Source organism: Protopterus annectens, chromosome 10.part0 (assembly GCF_019279795.1).
Source record: "Protopterus annectens isolate FY-2018-M chromosome 10.part0, PAN1.0, whole genome shotgun sequence".
Taxonomy (NCBI): domain Eukaryota; kingdom Metazoa; phylum Chordata; order Ceratodontiformes; family Protopteridae; genus Protopterus; species Protopterus annectens.
In genome coordinates, this window is record NC_056744.1 from 1658732538 (window position 1) to 1658753889 (window position 21352).

Below are 21352 nucleotides of genomic sequence, written 5' to 3' on the forward strand. Positions count from 1 at the left end.
ACAGCAGACCTGTAAACCAGTGGTGTTCCACAGGGATCAGTCCTGGGACCTCTACTGTTTGGAATCTATTTCCCCGAAGTACAAGCAAAAACTAAAAGTCTGTGGCTGACAAAGTTTGCTGATGACTGCAAACTGGGAGCTGTCACAGAATCTCCATATGATGTCAACATCCTACAAGAGGGTCTTAAACGAATGATTGGTGCCAAAGTCATGGCCTTAAACTCAGTGCAAAAAATGTATTATTCCTTTTGGTAAAAGAGATGTTCCTGCTAACTAACACATCAATAGCAACAGCTTAAGTATGCACTCAGTGGTGAGAGACCTGGGCACACAGGTTGACAGCAAACTTACCTTTGACCACCATGTCTCCACAGTGGTAAGAAGGGAATTCTGTACTGCTCATCTCATAATTAAGGGAAGTGCCTCCAGAAAAAAGTTATCACATCCCTGTACTCTTCCCTCATCATCCCAATAATGGAGTACAGTGCCCCTTTTAGTATGTACCTTTCTAAGCACCTGCAACAGTTGGAGAAACCACAAAGGTTCCTCACAAGGAAAATTCAATGTCTTCACCATCTGTCCTATGGGGATCATCTGAAATCACTGTCACTTTGTTTTGTTTCATACAGACTACTCAGAGGTGATCTCTGCCTTGCATGTAAGGCAATCTCTGACCCTGAGTTATTGGGAATGATTCATATCCTAAAGTCAAATGGTACACGGGTTACTCTCTCTAAAGACGTTAACCTGGTATGTGACATTAACAAAACCTGCTGGAGACAGACTGGTCTCCCAGACGTTACCACACCTTTGGAACAGACTTCTACTTCATGTCAAACAGAACACCTTGCTGGCCCTCTTCAAACGCAATCTGGACGACTGGATGGGTCACTGTAAATTCACCATGAGGGTCCACCTGTGTCCCTCTTGGACAAGGGTAATAGGTGCTGATCATGGAAATAAGGGTAAGAACTTGGCTAGTCTTGTAAGGCCCCTAGGGGTATTAGCCTAGTAACTTCCTATGATGAGATATCTCTATGTTTAGCCATCTCATTGTTTTTTCAATAGTTTACCTAATAAATATTCTTGTCTTACTGAAAAATAATTCAAGTGATGAGGTACTTGTGTTTAGCCATCTCCTTGTTTTAAATTAAAAAATGTATCATTCAAAAAAACTTCCATACCTCAGTTACAGTCCTGTCACTGTAATCCACTAATTACTTCCAAAATAACTAGCTACACAAAGGATAGCAATTAAAGGCGGAGTGTCAAGATTCCCTGCAGCTCTCATGGTTTTGATTAAGCTGGTAGGTCAGGTGATCTTATTGTTTACAGGCATACAACTTGTAGTGTGATGGCTCAAGTTTCAGTACTTTGGGGGGAGGGTAATTTGCACTTTAGGAAGTGCTAACAGTTTCCTTTGTGTGTTCCTTTTATTTACAGCCCCACACTGTTAAGAAAGCAGTATCACTTCACTTAGAAATGTAGTGAAGTAATGCTCATGTGTGCTATTGCTATTCCTTTTTTTTCTGTCCAAGTGCTTCAGTCTTTCACTTTGCAGGCAGACAGACCAGTTGATTCTTTATGTACGTTAACTTCTGCAACATAGATGTTCAGCTGCTTGGGTTTACTGCTGAAGTAAACAGATGCAGTGGATACATTTTATGATATAGTATGATACAGTGTATTTGTATATGTAAGGTATGGAGCAGTGTATATGCATTTATGCAGCTACTACTCATTGGGGTACTTTTTACATGCATACCCATTTCAGTTTGTTGCTGTGGTGGGCCCTATTGCTGTTGGTTGTATGAAAAACTGACACAGCAGTTATAGGAGATGCCCTTAGGTGAGCAGTACAGGCATAGGCGAACTAGGAGACCGCCTAGGGCCCCGTACAGCCGGCCTCGTAAAGGGCAGAATTTTAAGTATTTATTTATTTATTTAAATTACTGTACTTTTGTTATTTTGAAATCTTCTCAGTGCCTTGTCTCTAAGTGAAGGGCGCCGAGAAGATTGCAAAATAACAAAACCATAGGGCGAAGGGAAGGGGGAAGCACCCTCCCACTTTTATAGCTTCAGGTTGGCCAGGAGGCTGGCTTCAGCAAGTAAAGAAAAAAAATCTGTTGTTGTCACATGCGGAAGCGGAACTTAAGTTAGTTCAGTGAAGAGAGGGATTAAGGTCATGTGTGCACGTGTGGCCATTCAGATTCAATATAAGGTAAGTGTCAGTCTATGTGTAAGTTAAGCCGTACGTTTCTGTATGTGAGGGAAAGTGTGTCTATGTGTATATTTGTTTGTATGTAATTTAAATTAGTCGTTCTGTTACTATGAGTGTGTGTGTGTTGTTGTTGTGTGAGAGAGTATGCTGTATCTTTTGGCTTTTCCCGGTTAGGGGTCGCCACAGCGGAACTCTGGTCCGCTAATGATTGGCAGAAGATTTTTACATGCCTAGTTGCCGGCAATTTTCACAACCTTCAATGAAGGTACACCCCTTCACGCATGTCTCTACACAGAAGACGCTTTAGCTGAGAATTGAACGGACAACGTCTTGCTGTGAGGCAACAACGCTATTGCAGCACCACCACTGACATGTCTACTATTAAGATAAAACCAAACAAAATAACAGGAGGGTATAATTACTGAAAAAAATCGAACTAATTTATACAGAAATATTTATCTACGTTCTATGACTGGTTTTTATCTGTTTAATGAATTTTAGTAAAATATTTAGCAAGAATTGATGGAGTGACTTGTGCAAATAGTTATCTTTTATGTTAAATTGCCTGTTGTATATACAATTCCAATAAAATTATTTAAAAAAGAAACAAGCAGACTCCCCCTGTATTGAAGCTTTCAGAGCCTCACTTCTCATCATCAGTACAGTGTAGATGTTATTTGTAAGCAACCCCCTCCTAAGCATTAATCAATGCTAGATATAGTTATGAACTTTTACGCTCTTTAGCTAATAGGTATGCAAAATCATAGACGTATAGAAATGTACACAGAGCATTTTTTTTATTTATCTATAGGACTTCAACTTTGTTCAGTGAGATTCATCATTGTACCTCTTCTTGATGATTACTTAGCATTGCATGCATAACTATTTCTTAGACTGTAGTTCTGCCTTAACATTTATTATAGTGTTTTTGTACCTTTGATTGCATTTCATTGCATTTTCAATTTAACAGATTTACAACATTTTTCTTATTTGCAGACTTAATATTTAGAATGTAGCAAAGCTATTATTTTTTTCTGTGATAGAGGTATAGATCTACACTTTTACAGCATTTATTTCTAGCCATTAGCATAGTGTTTGACTTAGTAAGACATAGTAGCTTAGCAAAGAAATTATCTATTGAGGAGACTATAGATACATAACATGTAAACTGTTGAGAGTATGTGTGTGTTAATTTGTGGGAACCGTGTGCTTGTATCTTTGCTTTTTGCTTTGACCTGTGGAGATGGAAGAGACTGGCATCAGGATTGTGAACATTTATTGCTTAGCGATGTCTAGAAAAAAAAATCAGGAGATATTTTAAAATCTCTCTCGAGTTTTTCCGGACTTTGCAGGTGTTACAAAGATGAAGGTGATCCTCAAGTTAACATGGTAATGACAGAGTCTCACCTGATGGGAATGCCATGTTGCTGTTAGAAGGTTTGCTTGGCTAAGAGACAGGGCAGATATTTAGGCATGAGTTCAAAAGGAATTGCTCTGGAGGTGATGATGAGGGTAATCTGTTTCTACTCTTCAGGTAAAAGTTGTCTAGGTGAGTTTTGTGTGCTGATTTATTGACAGTTGTTTCCTAGCCACCTATATTGTTTCCTATTATTTGTTTTCCTGATGCCTGGCCCTGGATTTCAGAGTCCTTCGATGACTTCCAGATGAAGCCATCCAAACATACAGCATGTAGAACAGCTGCCAGTTTACGGCTGAGGATATAAAATAACTTAAGGCACGTTTCTGAATGGATGTAATGGGGTAGTGGTTATATCATTCCCCTTTCTTCTTCTTTCTTTTCTGTGGCCAGCTTTAGCAGCCTGCTGCTTTAAGGTCAGAATACTTGGCTATTACTTTTGCCGTCATATAGTTAAATAAAGGAGGCTTTCTTGAGCTATTTGAATTGGGTGGATATAGTGTGAATTTTAAAGCGCCTTTATAGCTGTAGCACCTAATTTATAGTGTCATATTTTAGAAGTGAAAGAATCTGCTTTCTTTTTGCTTACTTTTGCTGACAACTCAGATCAAAATCTGTAACTGCAAGTTTTTAGAGTTAACTATTGTATTAGTTTATGCACTGCACAATTGCATATTTACCTCTTTTTTATTTTTAGAAAACAGTAGTGCCTTCCAGTCAGACAAATCTTGTGAGACATTTTATGTTTGTCATACAGCACTCACTATAGCAGTGTGTCTGCTCCATAGCTTAATGTTGTAGAACACCACATTTATGTGCTTCATGCATGTCTTTTGGTACAACTATAGCACGGATGGCGTGAGTGGCACCCTATTTTGGTTTTACCATCCCAGACTGACAAAAAAGCATCCCCATAACTCAGCTGAGGGATAAAAAGTCTTTAGGTTAAGCACAGAACTATTAAATATATACGTTACATATGTAAAAACGTATTGTTAAGCTAGTGCTCCAAGCCACTTAAATGATAATCAGAAATACTTTTGAGTTTCAAGGAGTGATTGTTCTGCCCAGTGCCTAGTATCTTGCACTTGAACAATCCACACCTGTACCCCAACTCTTCAGAATTCTTTGATGTGTACAACTCAGGATATAATTTAAAACTGCATATTGTCAGTACAGTTCAGATTAAGGATCACATTTTTTATTTTGTCCTTATACAGACTACATTATTGTATGTGCACTTTACACTTTATTTTTATGGCACTGAGGCACTTATTTCTATTTAGATCTGGGCTATGAAAACAATGAATTTCACTCTAGCAAGAAGGATTACATGAAATTTATTTTATGACCAGAATTCAGAAAAAAATGATAGCACATCTGCTTAAAAAATAATATGTTTAAAACTGAAGAGAGTGGCCCACAAGTGATTAAGCCTGTAATAGTAGATAAGTCAGTGCAAGAGCTACATAAGTAAGCAATTCACTTGCAGAGGTAGTATGAATACTGTAAAGACTTGGGTAGTACTGTAACAGGTCACATGACTTAGGCTCATTAGTGGACATATAGCACATTCACAATGATGCAGTTCCATGCATACATTGTCATACCAATACAGGCACAGCTGAGACCCCAAACAATGTCTAAACAGCAAACTCTGTGCTATGTTTGCATTAAAAATGGAACTGAATTGGGTGAATAGGACTGTAGAAAGCAGGAAAGAGTAAGCAGAGGAACATACAGAAGGACAATGAGAAGGAAAGAGTGATATGCAGTAGGGGAGGAGATGTATTTTCTTGTGGGACAGGTGCCCTTTTATAAGAAAAATACAGGGCAACTAGCATGAGGGTGGTGTGGGTAGGAAAAAGGATATAGTGATGGCAGCAACAGCAGACAAACTGATGCAAAAGGGCAGCAAGCACTGAATTTATAGATAAAACATTAAAATGTAAAGTTGTTTGTCAGTAGCAACCTCTTTATTAGTTACAGATTTCTTTAATTTAGAATTATTCAGATGGTTTTACTTCTGCAGAGATTGTGCGTATCGAGTGATATTGGTGGATTGTAATTACAGAAGTTTTGAGTGGCCTTTTATGGTTGAAATTTTCTGAAACGGGTAGTTAATTGGTTCATACATTTTGTTTCATTGCTTATTAAAAGAATGTTTAAAACTACAAATTTAAAACCCATTCTAACAAGTGGTGCTGTAAAATACAAGGAATATAATTTAGTACAGTCAGGAAGATGAATCAAAAAACAAATACGTGTATGCATGGCCCTAAAAAATGTGTGCAACTCTGTTTTGAAAAAAGCCCAAAGGTAAACTTGATCCTCCATTGGCCAGATGCATTTTCTATGAATCTGGGTTTTCATGCTATTTTAATGAATACGAGTTTTGCTGTTTCACGGAGTATGAGTTTCAAGGGCAGAGAAGTTTACTGCTCATGCTAAGTCTATATTCATTGTGAGACTGTATTGTTTGTTTAGCAAATGGCTATCTGAGTTTGTGTTACTTTATTTCATTATCTGTAAACATTGTGGAAGTAAATAAGAAAACAGTATGCATACTGATAGAATTGAACAATGTGTCTGGTAACTGGTGAGAAATAGCCAAGTAATGGAACACTGGAATGGCTGGGGAGGGGGCTGCTGTTGGAGGGTGGGGGTTGCTGCAAGAGGGGTTGCTCGGGGGGACAATCTATTACCCTGCTAGGGCCCTATTTGACTATGATCCAGTTCTGGTATTTAAAGTAGGAAATAAGTACACAAAAGTAGTTGCAGTTTAACTACATTACAAGGTATCTTTTTCTTCTTATGCATTTAAATGATTTAAGTAAATTACTGGAGTGGCTTTCTTGGGGAGTGACTTACCTGTGGGTGTGGCTCAAATAGGGTTGTTTTGTGAGTATGTTGTGGGTAGGGCGTAAGGGGGCGCCAGGCCACTACTTCGCCTAGGGCGCCATTTCAGCTAAGGCCGGCCCTGAGTACAGGAAGCATTAGTGCTGATGGTGGAAGAAAAAAAAAAAAAGAACTCTTACATTGTAAGAGATCAACAGGTAAGTTAGCTTCCAATACTCGGCATATGGAAAGGTAGACTATTGTTCCTTACTGATAAGGAATCACCCCAATACTAATTCTGTTATATCAACAGTGTTTCAAGGAGAGGATTTATAACTGGTCTTCTGTAATACCACATGTTCCGTTTGGGTACTACCCAGACAGATTTTTAATGAGCTTACTACAAGGATTTAGTCTCATGTGCTGAAAAACCTGAACTCGCCCCAAGCTGTTTCAACATCACACTGTGAGTCTGTAGAAATTGATGAATTCCTTTCTCTCTTACAAGTAGTTTCCAGCAGGAAAATGATTGTCTGTGGGACCTAGGTATTTAAGCTCCTATGCAGAGGAGGAAAAATGTCCATGAATAAAATACCCTAGGGAAGCCAAGAACAAATGGATGACCAGGTAGGCTGCCTTAATAAAGGTACAGTGGGATGTCGGTGAAGAAGCTGGGCTACCAGTGAAGCCTTGAGAAAGGCTGTGCGTACCCGAGCACTTGTGGTTGAAGGCTGAGTAAAGCCTTTAGAAAGGCTTCGTATACAGGTCGTAGTTCTGGCTGGTCAGGTCGCTTGGTGAGAGGAACCGCTAGTGTGGCAGCTAGAAATCAAAGATGAAACACACAGAAAAAACAGGCAAAACAACATAAATGTGGCTCGGCTAAGGAGCTCTGCTTGCTGTGGTGGCAAAAAATCAACGTAGTTGAAGTTCAGATTCTAGAAGGTCATCCTTTATTGAAGTAAAAAGTACCAGAAGTACAATCACCATCGAAGCGTAGTTCCTTAATGGAAAGAGTGATCCAGAGGATTTCCTTTTATAAGAGTACCTGGGGGTGCGTCAGTGGGAGCCAATCAAGTGTGGGTGAAAAAAACCTTATTGTGATTGGGCACGACAACTTGACATCACACCTTACAATCTGATAGGTTAGATACCCTGAGCCAGCTCATACGTGGTTAGTAGAATCACTCTAAACCTACAATAGGGAAGTTCGGAGATTAGCTAAAATTAGCTAAAAAAATGTAGTTAACTAAAATAGTCTTGCTGGAAAAAAATCAACCCTTGCTGGTAAAATACATTGTTAGGCTACACTTTTCGAAATCTTCGTCAGGATTGTGGACGACCTAAAAGAGCATAATAAGCAAAGCCGAGCTTACTAGAGAACTAGCAACAACATGGATGTAAAATAAGAAACAGGCTAGAAAAACAAAAAAATAAGAACCAGGCTAGATATCCAAAAAATAAGATACAGAAACTAAAAAGAGAAACAAAATAGTGAAAAATTCTTAAATAATGGATATCAACAGAAACTAATGTATTAAGATATGGAACTGAATGAGCGCTGTTAATTAAAAAAACAATCTTAAAAAGTCACTGATATGTAACCTGAAAAGCTAGAAAGACATGAAAAAAAGTAATACTGAACCATTGTAGAAAACATGAAAGACAAAAAAATATATATAGATGAACCACTGACCAAAAACAAATGAGTCCAAATTTGCCAGGGGAAGTATCAGACCATGGGCTGGAGGTAGACTGGTGAGATCAAAACTGGCTGTCGCATGAAAGGTAACATTTCATTGGTAAATCTGTTAGAGGTCCAGGCGCAGAGGTTGTGGTATATGGTGTTGTATCTTTCTGAGATACAAGACTGGGGTCAAGGTTTCCGCATAGTTAAGGCCTGGTCTTTTCCTTGCCTGCAAACGTATTTGCCACTCAAGTTCCCTCTTCTCAAGCAGCGAGTTGTGGTCCCCGCCTAGTGGGGATTTAGGGATGTGTTCAAGAACATGAAATTTGAACGTATTGTGTCCTAGGTTCCTGAGAGCATGCACTGCCAGCTGGTTTGTCACTTTCAAGTATTTTAAGTCATGCAGGTATTTTGCTATCCTTGTTTTAAGGGAGTTGACCGTCTTGCCCACATAGAAAGCGTTGCATTTGGTCGTCCACCATCCTGACGAAGATTTCGAAAAGTGTAGCCTAACAATGTATTTTACCAGCAAGGGTTGATTTTTTTCCAGCAAGACTGGCTCAGGGTATCTAACCTATCAGATTGTAAGGTGTGATGTCAAGTTGTCGTGCCCAATCACAATAAAAGTTTTTTCACCCACACTTGATTGGCTCCCACTGACACACCCCCAGGTACTCTTATAACAGAAAATCCTCTGGATCACTCTTTTCATTAAGGAACTACGCTTCGATGGTGATTGTACTTCTGGTACTTTTTACTCCAATAAAGTACAACCTTCTAGAATCTGAACTTCAACTACGTTGATTTTTTGCCACCACAGCGAGCAGAGCTCCTTAGCCAAGCCACATTGACGTTGTTTTGCCTGTTTTTTCTGTGTGTTTCATCTTTGATTTCTAGCTGCCACACTAGCGGTTCCTCTCACCAAGCGACCTGACCAGCCGGAACTACGACCTGTATACGAAGCCTTTCTAAAGGCTTTACTCAGCCTTCAACCACAAGTGCTCGGGTACGCACAGCCTTTCTCAAGGCTTCACCGGTAGCCCAGCTTCTTCACCGACATCCCACCGTACCTTTATTAAGGCAGCCTACCTGGTCATCCATTTGTTCTTGGCTTCCCTAGGGTATTTTATTCGTGGACATCTTACAAGTAGTTTCAGAATGAGAAACTTTAAGAGCCAGAACTAAGCCCTGAGTTAAGCCCAATAAGCCTTTGCTGTCTAAATTAACATTTTCTGCTTCTTTTTAACAAGAAAATCCATAGAAGCAGCCCAACCCATGTCAGGGACATCACCCCAGGGAAGAAAGAAGCATTCTCTGCCCCTTCCAAAGAGACCAACAAAAGTGTCTCTTCTATGCCCACCAAGGGATCTTAATTGCCACAGAGGATGTGTCTAACCTCTGGTCCAAGTTGACTGAAGGGATAATACCACAGAAACCCAAGGAAGAAAATTATAAGTGATCTGAGCAACCAGAAATGGACACAGTATAGTCACCCATCTGTGGCTGAAGGAAAGTATCATTTTGCTGAAGAGGCAGAGTTGTTCTTTGGTAAACCTGAGAAAGAACTGTGAAACCCAGGAATTGATGACAGCAGCAGCATACCTCTCAAATGTCCAGATTTTGGCAGACTGTCCAGATTTTTGCATCTTATTTGTGGTCTGTTCCTCATAAAATTTGTGGTTTTCTGAAATGCCAACACCCTCCCCTGCCACTCCATCAGTCGCACAAGCCAGTAATTGAACCTAAGTCATCTGGGCTGTAGTTTGGGTTTTATCCCACTATGCCACTGGAGCAGCTTTATTCAAGATATTCCTGAAACATTTTCATGAGAGGACCCCCTCAATAATGCTTCTCTCATGTTGTTCTATAAAGCCTAATATCTTTTAGGTGAAAGTAGACAACAGACCCTGAACCATGTATATGTACATCAGAACATGTGAAATATATGTATTTTCATATAGCATATACAAATTACAGAAATATTACTGTTTTGTAGCATATCATCAAATTCTATAATGAGAGTTTGAAATTCAGTCTTGGCAGCATTGACTCTCATGAAGACACAGCAGTTAACTTCATGAAGGAGCTCTATGTCCATTTAGATGAATAATTACAGCTGATAGCCCCTACAAAAACAAAAAAAAATGTGAAATTCAACACAAACCTCTATGGTGCTCCTCCAAAATAACTAAACTTTACAGTAAAAGAAGAAAAAAAACTCCCCAAATAACACATTAGATCCAAAAATGTAATATCAAGGATAGGATCATAAATATTACTAAAACCACAGGCCAGCACTGTGGCCTAGTGGGAGAAAGCTCTAATTCCAGCCTAGGTGACTTGGATCCTATTAGCAGCTCGGGTGCTTGCAGCACTGACAGAGAGGTATAGATGTGCCTGTCCCCTAGGGGAGTATTCGTGTATGGGGAGGCATAGTCCATAAAAGGGAGTAGCCAATAGATATGACAGAGGAGGGGAGGGATATCAAGAATTAACTCCTAAATTAAAAAAAAACTATTCTGGAGGAAACAGTCAATGGCACAATCCCCTGGGGATATTGGTTGGCTCTGTGGCAGCCCCAGGCTTAGAATGTTTTGCTTTAATGGATTGAAGCGTTTAACTACAATTTGAATAATTATTTAACCGCATCAGTGTTCAATAATTTTGTAGTCTGAAGAAGCGGTGTTTAACCATGAAAGCACTTACTATCGGAGTTGTGTGGCGAATACCTATTAAAGTAGTGTTGCTGTGTGTAACCAACATTTTTGTTTTTCTTCCTTAGAATGGAGCTAGTTTGGGGGCAGTAAAAGAGGATGGTAGACCCAGTGATGGACAGGAGCACTGGGGTACCCAGAAAGAATGATGCCGAAGGGGAGGGAGAGAGAAATATTACTAAAAACGCGAAGCCAATGGAAATTAAAAAAACCTTCTTTAGTTATGTTAAGAAACTAAAGAATAGCATCCAACATTGCGCTGAACTCATTCAAAATGACACTACCTATTCAGACCTAAAAGACTGCCAAAATACTAGCGAAAAGATTCAGTGCTAGTTTTACCCAGAGACTTCTTTCCAAAGTATACACATCTACATCCACTGACTGATGCCAAAGGGGAAAGCCAGGTAAGGGGAAGTGTTAAAGTCATGATGGTGATGGCCACCTACACATCCCTTCCCTACGACTGGCACATGCACCTCAGAAGTGGTATATCTTTGTGATGCCTGTTGGCGACTTCTATGTAGCTTGGAAGGGGCTAGCATTCATGGGATGTTCACTGCTAAACACAAGGGATGCCAGTGGTTCAACTTGTTCCCCCACTTTGTCAACTGTGGAAGGTTTGTGTGGTCTCCATTGTTAGCACTGCTGACAGTGACATTTTGTTAATGGATTGTGCATTTGAGCATGGTGTCAAAATCATGGGCTAAAGGTGACCCACTGATGTCTAATATGGTTTGACGTGTTGTGCTGGCCCCTGCCAGTGGGACCTGTGAATGCATACAGATACCCATGTTCCAACACTGCCACAGGCAAGTTATCACTTTCACCACCACATTACATAGTTTGTTACATGTCGATTATGTACATAGCCTATGGAATAAACATACCTTGCAGAGCAGGTTATCACAGATACATCCCTGATGGCACTCGAGAACATACATGCATATGCTCTCATCTGAATGAACCATTCACACTACTAGGCCACACAGTAAAGGACACCTAGATGAATGGTGACCAGTTTGCCTATGCATAAAACTGGCCACACTCCTCAGCAGCTGTTCTTGTTACCTGTGCACCCTGTTAACGCCATTGGCATTTTTATATGCCTGAACTCCCTATGCTTATCAGCAGCAGCAGTTTATATACACCTGTTCTCCCTGGTCTGTAAGAAGTATGAAAATCTAATGACTGACAATACTGACTGAATGATATTTCTGGTAAATCACTGAAGTTTACAATGATTTTACAAGGGAGGGGACAAAAATATAAAGCAGTAACAGGAACAATCCTCAAATCAGAGACAGTTGAAAGGAAATCACTGCCAGGTGGCAGCAAATAGAATACACTGTAGTTTGTCTACTGCTCATATATGGTTGCCTAGCAGGAATTAAAAAAAAACATGGTTGCCTAACCGGAATTAAAAAAAAAAAACAATCCATCACACTCTCATTGATTACCAATGTTGTTGTTTTGTCATCAGCCAGTACACCTGCACTCACCATACTTGTAGTAATTTGTGTACTTCTGCACACGTTATACTCACCAGCAGCAGTTTATATACTCGTGTACACCCTACACTTATCCTCTGCTATTTATATAAACCTGCACACCCTGTACTTAGCAGCATTTCAGGTACTCCTGTACTCCCTATAATCAGTCAACATTTTCTTTACACCTGTATACTCTATACTCATCATCAGCTGTTTAAGTGCTTCTGTGTACCCTGTACCATATGTTTAGCAGAAAACCTAAAACATGAAGCTGGAAATAACGCTGTCCTCCAAATTTCAGGTATTGGTTTTACATAGAATAAAGTTTAATTACCAGGCAGACTTCAACAGCATAACCTAATAACATGCTAATAAAATCTTTGGTTCATATGTTCTTACTAAGCTTACAGTCAAAGAGGTCATTAAAAAGTTCAGCCACATTACCCAATATTGATGATCTCTTGTCAGATTCAAATCCACCACTGTTAAAACAGCCCTCTCTAAATTGACCCCAGCAATAAGAAATTACTAGCATCTGAAACCAAACAAGGCACACTATAGAGTTTCAAACATATACTGAACAAGAGCTTGTTCAAAGAAGCATCATATTCCTGATGCAAAAAAGGATTGTCTAAGCATATATCACATCAAACAGGCAAGAAACTTAATCAAGGGGAGTCAGCTATCATGTTAAATCAAGTCTGTCCTACAGCTCTGTTCAACTCATGCTATAATTTGTAACTAAAACTTTTACTATTCTCTCTGTGTAGTAGACCTGAGAGAAATGGGGAGTAAGCCCCACACCCTGCTGTACCCCTTGCTTAATATAACATCCACCATGGTTGTACAGACTTAGTAAAGCTTGTAATTTTTGCTGAAATGTATGCCAGTCGATTAGAACTACAGACTGTATGAATGCAGATGTAGAGGTGTTAATACTGACTTTGGGAACCCATTCGTTTAGGATGCAGAAGACATCTGGTACATGATTTGGGGCTCTGTCAGCGCATATGCTTAGGTACAATGCAGGTATGGGGTCCAAATGGAGAGATGATAAATGGACACGTAAAGGAGAGTAGTACTGCTGGAAATTAATTCACCCTCAAGTCTTGGTTACTACCTTCACAAGGTGGACAGTGGTTTCACAGAATCTCACCAAGGAGACACTGATATATAGACTGTATTTTATATAGCATATATCATGGACAGAAGTAGGTCAAAAAAAAAAAAAAAGATAGCTAGGTGCAATGGCAATGCAGAATCCTCAAGATACAGAAACAAAGAGCAAAGCTCTCTCCAGCCAAGACTATGCTAGACAATCAAGAGGAGAAGGTTAACACCCACAATACACCTCAAGCAACACATAGCCCTTCTAAACCCACACCACCAACACCTACACATAGCAACACTAAACCCACATATGCGGAGGCCCTTAACATTAACCTGCCCAAGCAACGAGGACCTTTGAAGCTAAAACGCAAACACCGATCACAATCAAAGTATTACATAGCTCACAAGACTAGTGTGCCACCCAACAACAACCCCTAAGGCGAGACGACGTACCCAACACTTTAGTTATAGGTGACTCTATAGTCAGGCTCACTGATGTCCCACTCACCAGGCTGAAAAAGGAGAAAATTACCATCAGCTTCCTGTCGGGTGCCAGGATCTGCCACATAATGCATGCACTCAAGTCACTCCACAACAAGTACAAATACGACTCTGTCATTGTCCATGTTGGAGTGAATGACTTGAGACGTACCTTCCTGGACTACATGAAAAGAGACATGGAAGAGCTCTCGGATCATGTGGCCCAGGAAGGTATTACCTTAAACCTGAGTAGCATCCTGCCCTTGCCCAGAATGATACCACAGTATAAGGACACAATGATAACTTCAACAATTGGCTAAGTTTCTGGTGTCATTCAAAGGGGATTCAGTATCTTGTCTGCCTGGGACAACATGATCTACAAACCATGATGCTTTGCCAGAGATAGTCTGCACCTGTCACCCCTGGGATTCAGGTTATTGGCTAAGGCTCTTGCCACCCCTATAGTGCCTTGTTTTAGGCAAGGCTCAAAGGACAAAACCACCACCATAACAGGTACAAGTATCCAAAATCTGAAGGTAATGCTACTCAATGCTAGAAGTCTAAACCTCAAAATGCACTCTCTCGAGGCACTCCTAAAAATGGAGAAAAACATCTGTGCAGTAACAAAGACCTAGTTCAAGGCTCAATACAGCACCCCTGCAATACCAGGCTACAACTCTTACCACACATTTCGGCCACCAAACCAGGACCGAAACACTAAAGGTGGAGGAGTGTCCATATTCACCAAGGATATTCACACCTCCAGGCTAATTGCCCAATACAATGTATCCAAAATTCTCCAAGTGCAACTAACACTAGGTAAAAATGCAATCCAAATTGTAGCTTGCTACAGATCCCCCACCATGCCCCAAGATTCTCACTACACCTTTCTAAACATACTGGAAAATATTAAGATACAACCAAACACCCTACTACTGGGCGATTTCAAGTACCCTGCCATTAATTGGGAAAACTACTCGTGTAATAACACCTTTGCCAATGGTTTTTGGAATTCATAAATTCCAATGCCTTGGATTAACTAATCCATAGTCCCACAATGGGTTCCAATATCCTGGACCTGGTCATTACCAACATGGGAAATCGATGCTCCACAGCAGTGGTCACCCCCTCGTTGGTTAGGTCTGACCATAAGCTAATCACCTTTGACATCCACATCCCACCCCCACCAGTAAGGAAACATCTGTAAAAAACTTCTCCAAGGACAACTTCATGCTACTCAAGTCAGAAGTGGCAAACTTCATGACACCCATGCAGATGGGAACTGAAAGTTCAACTGACGAATCCTACAATAAAGCACTGCACGAGCACATCCACTCATGCATGAATCGTGCCATCCCAAATAGAATCAAGATGCTCTCCTCCAAAAAAAGAAGCCAATCTGGTGGTCCCCTGTCATAAACAAACTATACAACAGAAGGAAGAAACTGTTGGAGAAAAGAGGAAAATCCCAGGATGCAAAAAAGTCCCTTACCAGCCTCAGTAAGGGGCTAAGATCCGTCATGAAATCCTCCAAAGCTAAGTTACGAAAATAAAATTGCCAACAATTCCAAAGACAACCACAAGGCATTCTAAAGCTATGTCAAGAATCTAAATTACAATGCTCAGATATGCTCTGAGCTACAAGAGAATGGCATTAAATATACTGATCCCAAGGACATTGCCAATATCCTGGCAGATTGATTCAGTGCCACCTTCACCCCCCCTCTCACCCCCTAAAGGTTCAGTGCCACCTTCACCCCCCCTCTCACCCCATAAAGGGCCCATCTCAATACCGAAAGATTGCCAAATTCCAATAATCATGTCCACATAAGTAAAAAATGCACTCTCCACAGCTAAGAATACTGTGCTTTTAAATGTTAATTGGCATTTTAAAATGTTATTTAATGTAGTATTTAAAGCATATGTTTTTTATAGTAAAGCCATAGTCTAAAGAAGTCTCTTGCATAAGAGACGAAAGCGCTTACTATTGGCTTGGAGTATAATAAATTTCTTTGTACTGACACAGCTTTTGTTTACTTTTACAGGTAAGAATACATCACTCATGGGACCAGATGATATCCCGGGCAGTGTACTACGTGAACTACAAAATGAACTAGCACCTCACCTAAGTGTCCTGTTCAATCATAGCCTCACCTCAGGCTTCGTGCCCACTGAGTGGCGCACAGCTAAAGTTATCCCACTCCACAAGGGGGGATCCACCTTGGATCCTGGGAGAGTACAGTTGTGTACACTTACCATAAATGTAGATGTTAGAGTGTATTTCACTGTTGCAGTCCTAACAAAGTGGATTGGGGTTATCTGGCTCCCGGTAGCCCTCAGTCGGCCCGAATACCAAAGTCTTTGATTTATGAGGTCGGCTGCCGCCGGCTGTAAACCTGACGCCAGGACGTCAGGTATAAAGGGAAGGCAGCAGATGCCATTTCCTCAATTTTTCTTGCCTTAACTGTCAGGAGCCCCCCTAAAGAAGGCTAGACTAGGAAATTAAACACCCTGGAAACATACCATCCAGAAAGAAATAAATAGCCTGTGCCTTAGGAAAAAAGGGGGAATAGAGGGAGGGTAACCTGGACTGCAACAGTGAAGACACTCAAACATCTACATTTATGGTAAGTGGACACAACTGTACTATGTTCATCGTGTTTCACTTTTGCAGTCGTAACAAAATGGGTTGATTCCCAAAGCCCAGGAAAAAACAAAAAGGGAGGAGGAACACCCACTGCTTAAGGGTTGATAAGGATACCCTGCAAAATTGCAGCAGCAAAACCAGCCCTGCATTTAAAGAACAAAGGTAGACTGTATTGCTTTGTGAAAGTATGAACAGAAGACCAAGTAGGCTTCCAGAATGTCCTTAGTAGGAACACCTCTCAAAAAGGCTGTTGAGGTACAGGCTGCTCTAGTAGAATGGGTCCTGATACTCTGAGGAGGGACTTTCCATGCTGTAGGTAACAAAAGTGAATACAATGAGCAATCCATTTAGAAATGGTCTGTTTAGAAATAGATTTACCCTGAACTCCAGGAGCAAAACTAACCAACAACTGATCAGACGTCCGAAATGATTTAGTCCTGTCCAAGTAAAGTCTTAGCTGTCTGTGCACATCAAGAGAGTGCAGAATCCTTTCCCCTCTATTCTGGGGTTTTGAAAAGAAGGTAGGCAGGTGGATACACTGGTTAAGATTCAAGCTAGAAGCCACCTTTGGCATAAAGGAGGGATTAGTTCTAAGAGAAACCCAATCTGCATGAAAGATGATAAAAGGTTCTACTGCCATTAAGGCCTGCAGCTCAGAGACCCTTCTAGCTGAAGTAATAGCCAAGAGAAAGGCAGTCTTCCAGGAGAGAAACTTTAAATCCGCAGAGGCAGCTGGTTCAAAAGGAGACAGAGTAAGTTTCTTAAGAACAAAATTAAGATCCCAAGCAGGAGTAGGTGCCCTTCTGGCAGGTCTTAAATTGCTATCTCCCCTAAGGAACTGTTTCATCAAGAGATGAGAGAAAATGGGATGTTCAAAAGAGCAATGCGCAGAAATTGCTGAAGCATGAATCTTGACTAAAAAAAGAAAGTCCACCATTAAGCAAGTCTACTAGGTAATCGAGAATGAGAGGAAGAGAAGGATGAACAGAGTCTTCCCCTCTAGCCTACATCCAAAAGCAGAATCTTTTCCATTTATCTGCATACGATTTCCTGGTGCTAGGCCTCCTGGCCTCACGAAGAACCTCAACCACCTGTTGGGAAAGGTTTAGATTATGAGCCAGGATGCTAAATGCAGAGTTTGAAGATGAGGATCAAGAAATTTCCCTCCCTCCTGGACCAAGAGATTTAGTATCAGGGGAAGATGCCAAGGCTGAGACTGGGAGAGACTGTGAAGGAGTGGATAACAGTGCTGCCTGGGCCAGTCTGGAGCTATGAGAATAACCCTTGGGATTTTCATCCCTTATCTTTAACAGTACTCTGGGAAGAAGAAGCAGAGGAGGGAAGGCATAAATTGAGAGTTGTGTCCATGGGAAGGACAAAGCATCCGCTTTCCAGGCTTTGTTGTGATGCTCCCTGGTGCAGAAGGTTGGAAGAAGATGGTTGTTCGGAGATGAGAAAAGATCCACTTGTGGAGTGTCCCAATGCTGGATAATGTGATGGAAGACGTGATGGAAGATGGTCCTGTTCAGTTGCCACTCCTGAGGATCCAGTACATGCCTGCTCAACTGGTCCATCAAGGTGTTGAGTCTTCCTGGAAGAAACTGGGCTATCAGAAATGCCCATGGAAGCTGCTATGGACCATAGTCTCATGCTTTGTCTGCACAGGGGGTAAGAGCGAGTCCCTCCCTGCTTGTTGATGTACCACATGACTGTGGTGTTGTCTCTCCTGACCAAAAAGGTACCAGGAGAGAGTAGATGCTTGAAATCCAGCAAGGCCTGCTGGACTGCTATCAATTCCTTCATGTTTATGTGCAGATGAATTTGTTGATTGCTCCATGTCCCCTGAATGCACCTGCATTCCAAATGAGCTCCCCATGCATAGTCTGAGGCGTCCATGGTGAGAGATTGTCTGGCAGGTGGTGGGTGAAAATGGAGACCCTTGTTCTCTGAACAGACTGTTGCCCACCAAAGAAACTCCATTTGCAGACAGGGAATCAGAGGAAGCATCAAGTCTATGTCCTGTGTGAGTTGACACCAAAGGTTCTTGAGGTGCCATTGCATTTTTCTCATATGCAGTCTTGCATATGGAATCATCAGAATACATGAAGCCATGAATCCCAGGGCTTGCAGGAATTGCCTTGCAGAGAGCTGGGTCATGCTTGCCAAATTCTTGAAGTAAGTCTTGTTTGTCTTGTGGGGAACACCAGAAATGTGTTGAGAATGGACAAATCCAGAATAGGGTGCCATGTGCCCTCCTTTTTGGGTACCAGAAAATGTCTTGAGTAGAAACCCTGGCCTGTCTGAAGTGCAGGTACTGGCTCTATTGCTCCCAGAGTCAGCAAGGAAGAAATTTGCCTTTCTACCTCTGCCCTTTGATTTGGGGGCATATCTGAATATCGATGGTGGACAGGGAAGATGTGAAAGTAGAACTTGTAACCTTGGGCTACTATTTTGAGTACCCATTTGTCGTCTGTGATGAAAGACCATACCGCTGCAAACCTGGCTAACCTTTCCCCCAAATGAAATCCTGGGCCAGCAGAGGCAGATACGGGAGGGCCAGAGTCATTGGGAATGTTTGCCTTGGGAAGGCTGCTTAGAACTCCCCGATTTAGAAGAGGAAGAATGCCATTGCTTATCCTTTTGAGTGGCAGAAGTTTGACCTCTAGAAGACCTGAAACCCCTTGGCCTAGAGCAACTCTGCTTACTAGGATCAGGGAAGGTCCAGTTCCTGGTAGGGTAATGCCCACTAAAACGATGAGGTTGAACCTGTAGGAAATCCTTGACAGCTTGTACAGATTTTGCCTTATCCTCCAACTTTTTCAACACCTCTTCAGCTTTGTTACCAAAAAGATTGTCCTTTTGCAAAGGCACATCCAGCAATTTTGATTTGACCGGTTCAGAAAGAGGCTGTTCTCTGAACCAAGCAGGTCTCCTAATAACAGAACCAGTGGCTGCTGCTCTGCAGGAAGCCTCCAAAGTGTCAAAACCACAATGCAGAGAATGCTTAGTGACAAGAGTGGCAGAATTTAATAAGTCTTGCATGTCCTTATTCTCCATTAGGGAAGGAACAGTACAAATGTTAGCCTTAATAGCCTCCAAAGTATGCTGTTGATACTTAAGCATATGAAAAAAACAATTAACTGACCTAATGGCAAGGGTGGCGGAGGTATAGACCTTTTTACTCCACCTGTCCAGGGCCCTACATTCCCTATCAGTGGGGACAGGAGTTTTAACAACAGTAGCTTTAACACCTTTAGGGCCTTGGAAAATAATCTCTGGATCAGCAGTAGGATTCTTGAAAAGAAACTGGTGAGAATCAGGAAGCCTATAGTGCCAGTCAGGTTTCCTGGGAGCAGGAGTAACAGAATTAGGAGGTAAAGAATTTTCCAATGAAAACATCATCCACAACTTCCAAAACTGGAGGGATAGCCAGAGGTTTATGCTGTGGTAAATCCAAAAATTCCCTGATTCTCTTTTTAGATTGTGGAAAGTCCTGACTTTCCCACTTGAAGTGGCCCCTAAGAGTATTCAGAGTATCTCCAAAAGAAAAATCTTCTGGAGGGGAGGCAGAAGGGATAGATTCTTCTGCATCAGAATCCTCAAAATCAGAAAAAAAGTTGTGAATTTCCCTCTTCATCAGCAGAAATGATAGAAACCTCAGAATCTGAGGCAGACAAAACATCAGGGGACAATTCCCTAGCCCTCTTAGAAGGGGGAGGCTGATAACCCTGTATAAGGATCAAAAGATCACTAGCCATTTTAACCATCTGAGACTGAGGGAAAATAGGGGAGGCCAGAGCCTGCTTTTGAGTAGCTTTGCGACGGGAAAGTTTGCTAGAAAGCCGGAGGGAGTCGGAAGGTCTAGCAACAGAAGAAGTCTGAACCAAGGTAGTCTGTCTGGCATGGGTACCATGGAGAAGAAGAGAGGCCTCCGAAGCCGGTGCCTGCTTAGTGGCTCTGGACCCATCGGAGGCAATGACTGGTAGAGGGTCAGAAGATGAAAAGGAAGCCTGAGGCATGGAGGACTCAGAAAAGGTCTTGGCAGAGGCCTGTGGCTGAACATCCACAGACTGCAGGGGCTGAGGAAGCGCCTCAATGACTACCACTGGGCTGACGACCAACTTGACAGTAGCGTCACTGGCCGATTTGACCCTAAGTCTGTCGCGGTCTTTGTCCTTGCGTTTCTTAGGCACATCTGAAGTCGGAATACCCGAGGACGCCATACCGACAAACTTAGGCCAGACTCCGAAATGCTTATACAAAATTTTAGCTCTACGGCGTAGGGTACGCGGGTTGAAAGAAGCACAAAGATCACAACTTGGGACGTTGTGCTCAAAGCCCAAACAAGTTATACAGTAAGAATGAAAATCACGGTGCAGAATCTGTTTTCCACAGGCAAGACAGTTATTAACTTTATCTGACATTAGTTAAAGCAGAAAAGTGGGTCCCCAGCAGGGTACTTATCTGAGGATGTCTTCAACTTTAAAAGTCGGAATACAAAAAGAAGGTAATCGGCTGACTGGCACTTGTACGAAATGCATCTGCTTTGGGCTCCACAGCAAGAAAGACTGAGGAAATGGCGTTGGCTGCCTTCCCTTTATACCTGATGTCAGGTTTACAGCCGGCAGCAGCCGACGTCATAAACCAAAGACTTTGGTATTCGGGCCGACTGAGGGCTACCAGGAGCCGGATAACCCCAATCCACTTTGTTAGGACTGCAACAGTGAAACACGATGATCATGTACCGT

General features: G+C 41.6%; 1 protein-coding gene across 1 annotated transcript in view; it reads right to left on the minus strand.

Moving 5' to 3' along the window:
- The window catches only part of LOC122814386 (zinc finger protein 723-like), a 135873-nt gene extending 115046 nt beyond the window's left edge, over positions 1-20827 (minus strand). Inside the window, exon 1 of the mRNA XM_044086969.1 lies at positions 20369-20827. Coding sequence (XP_043942904.1) covers positions 20369-20827 — 459 coding nt within the window. The remainder of the gene's footprint in view (positions 1-20368) is intronic.
- Positions 20828-21352: the final 525 nt, after the last annotated feature.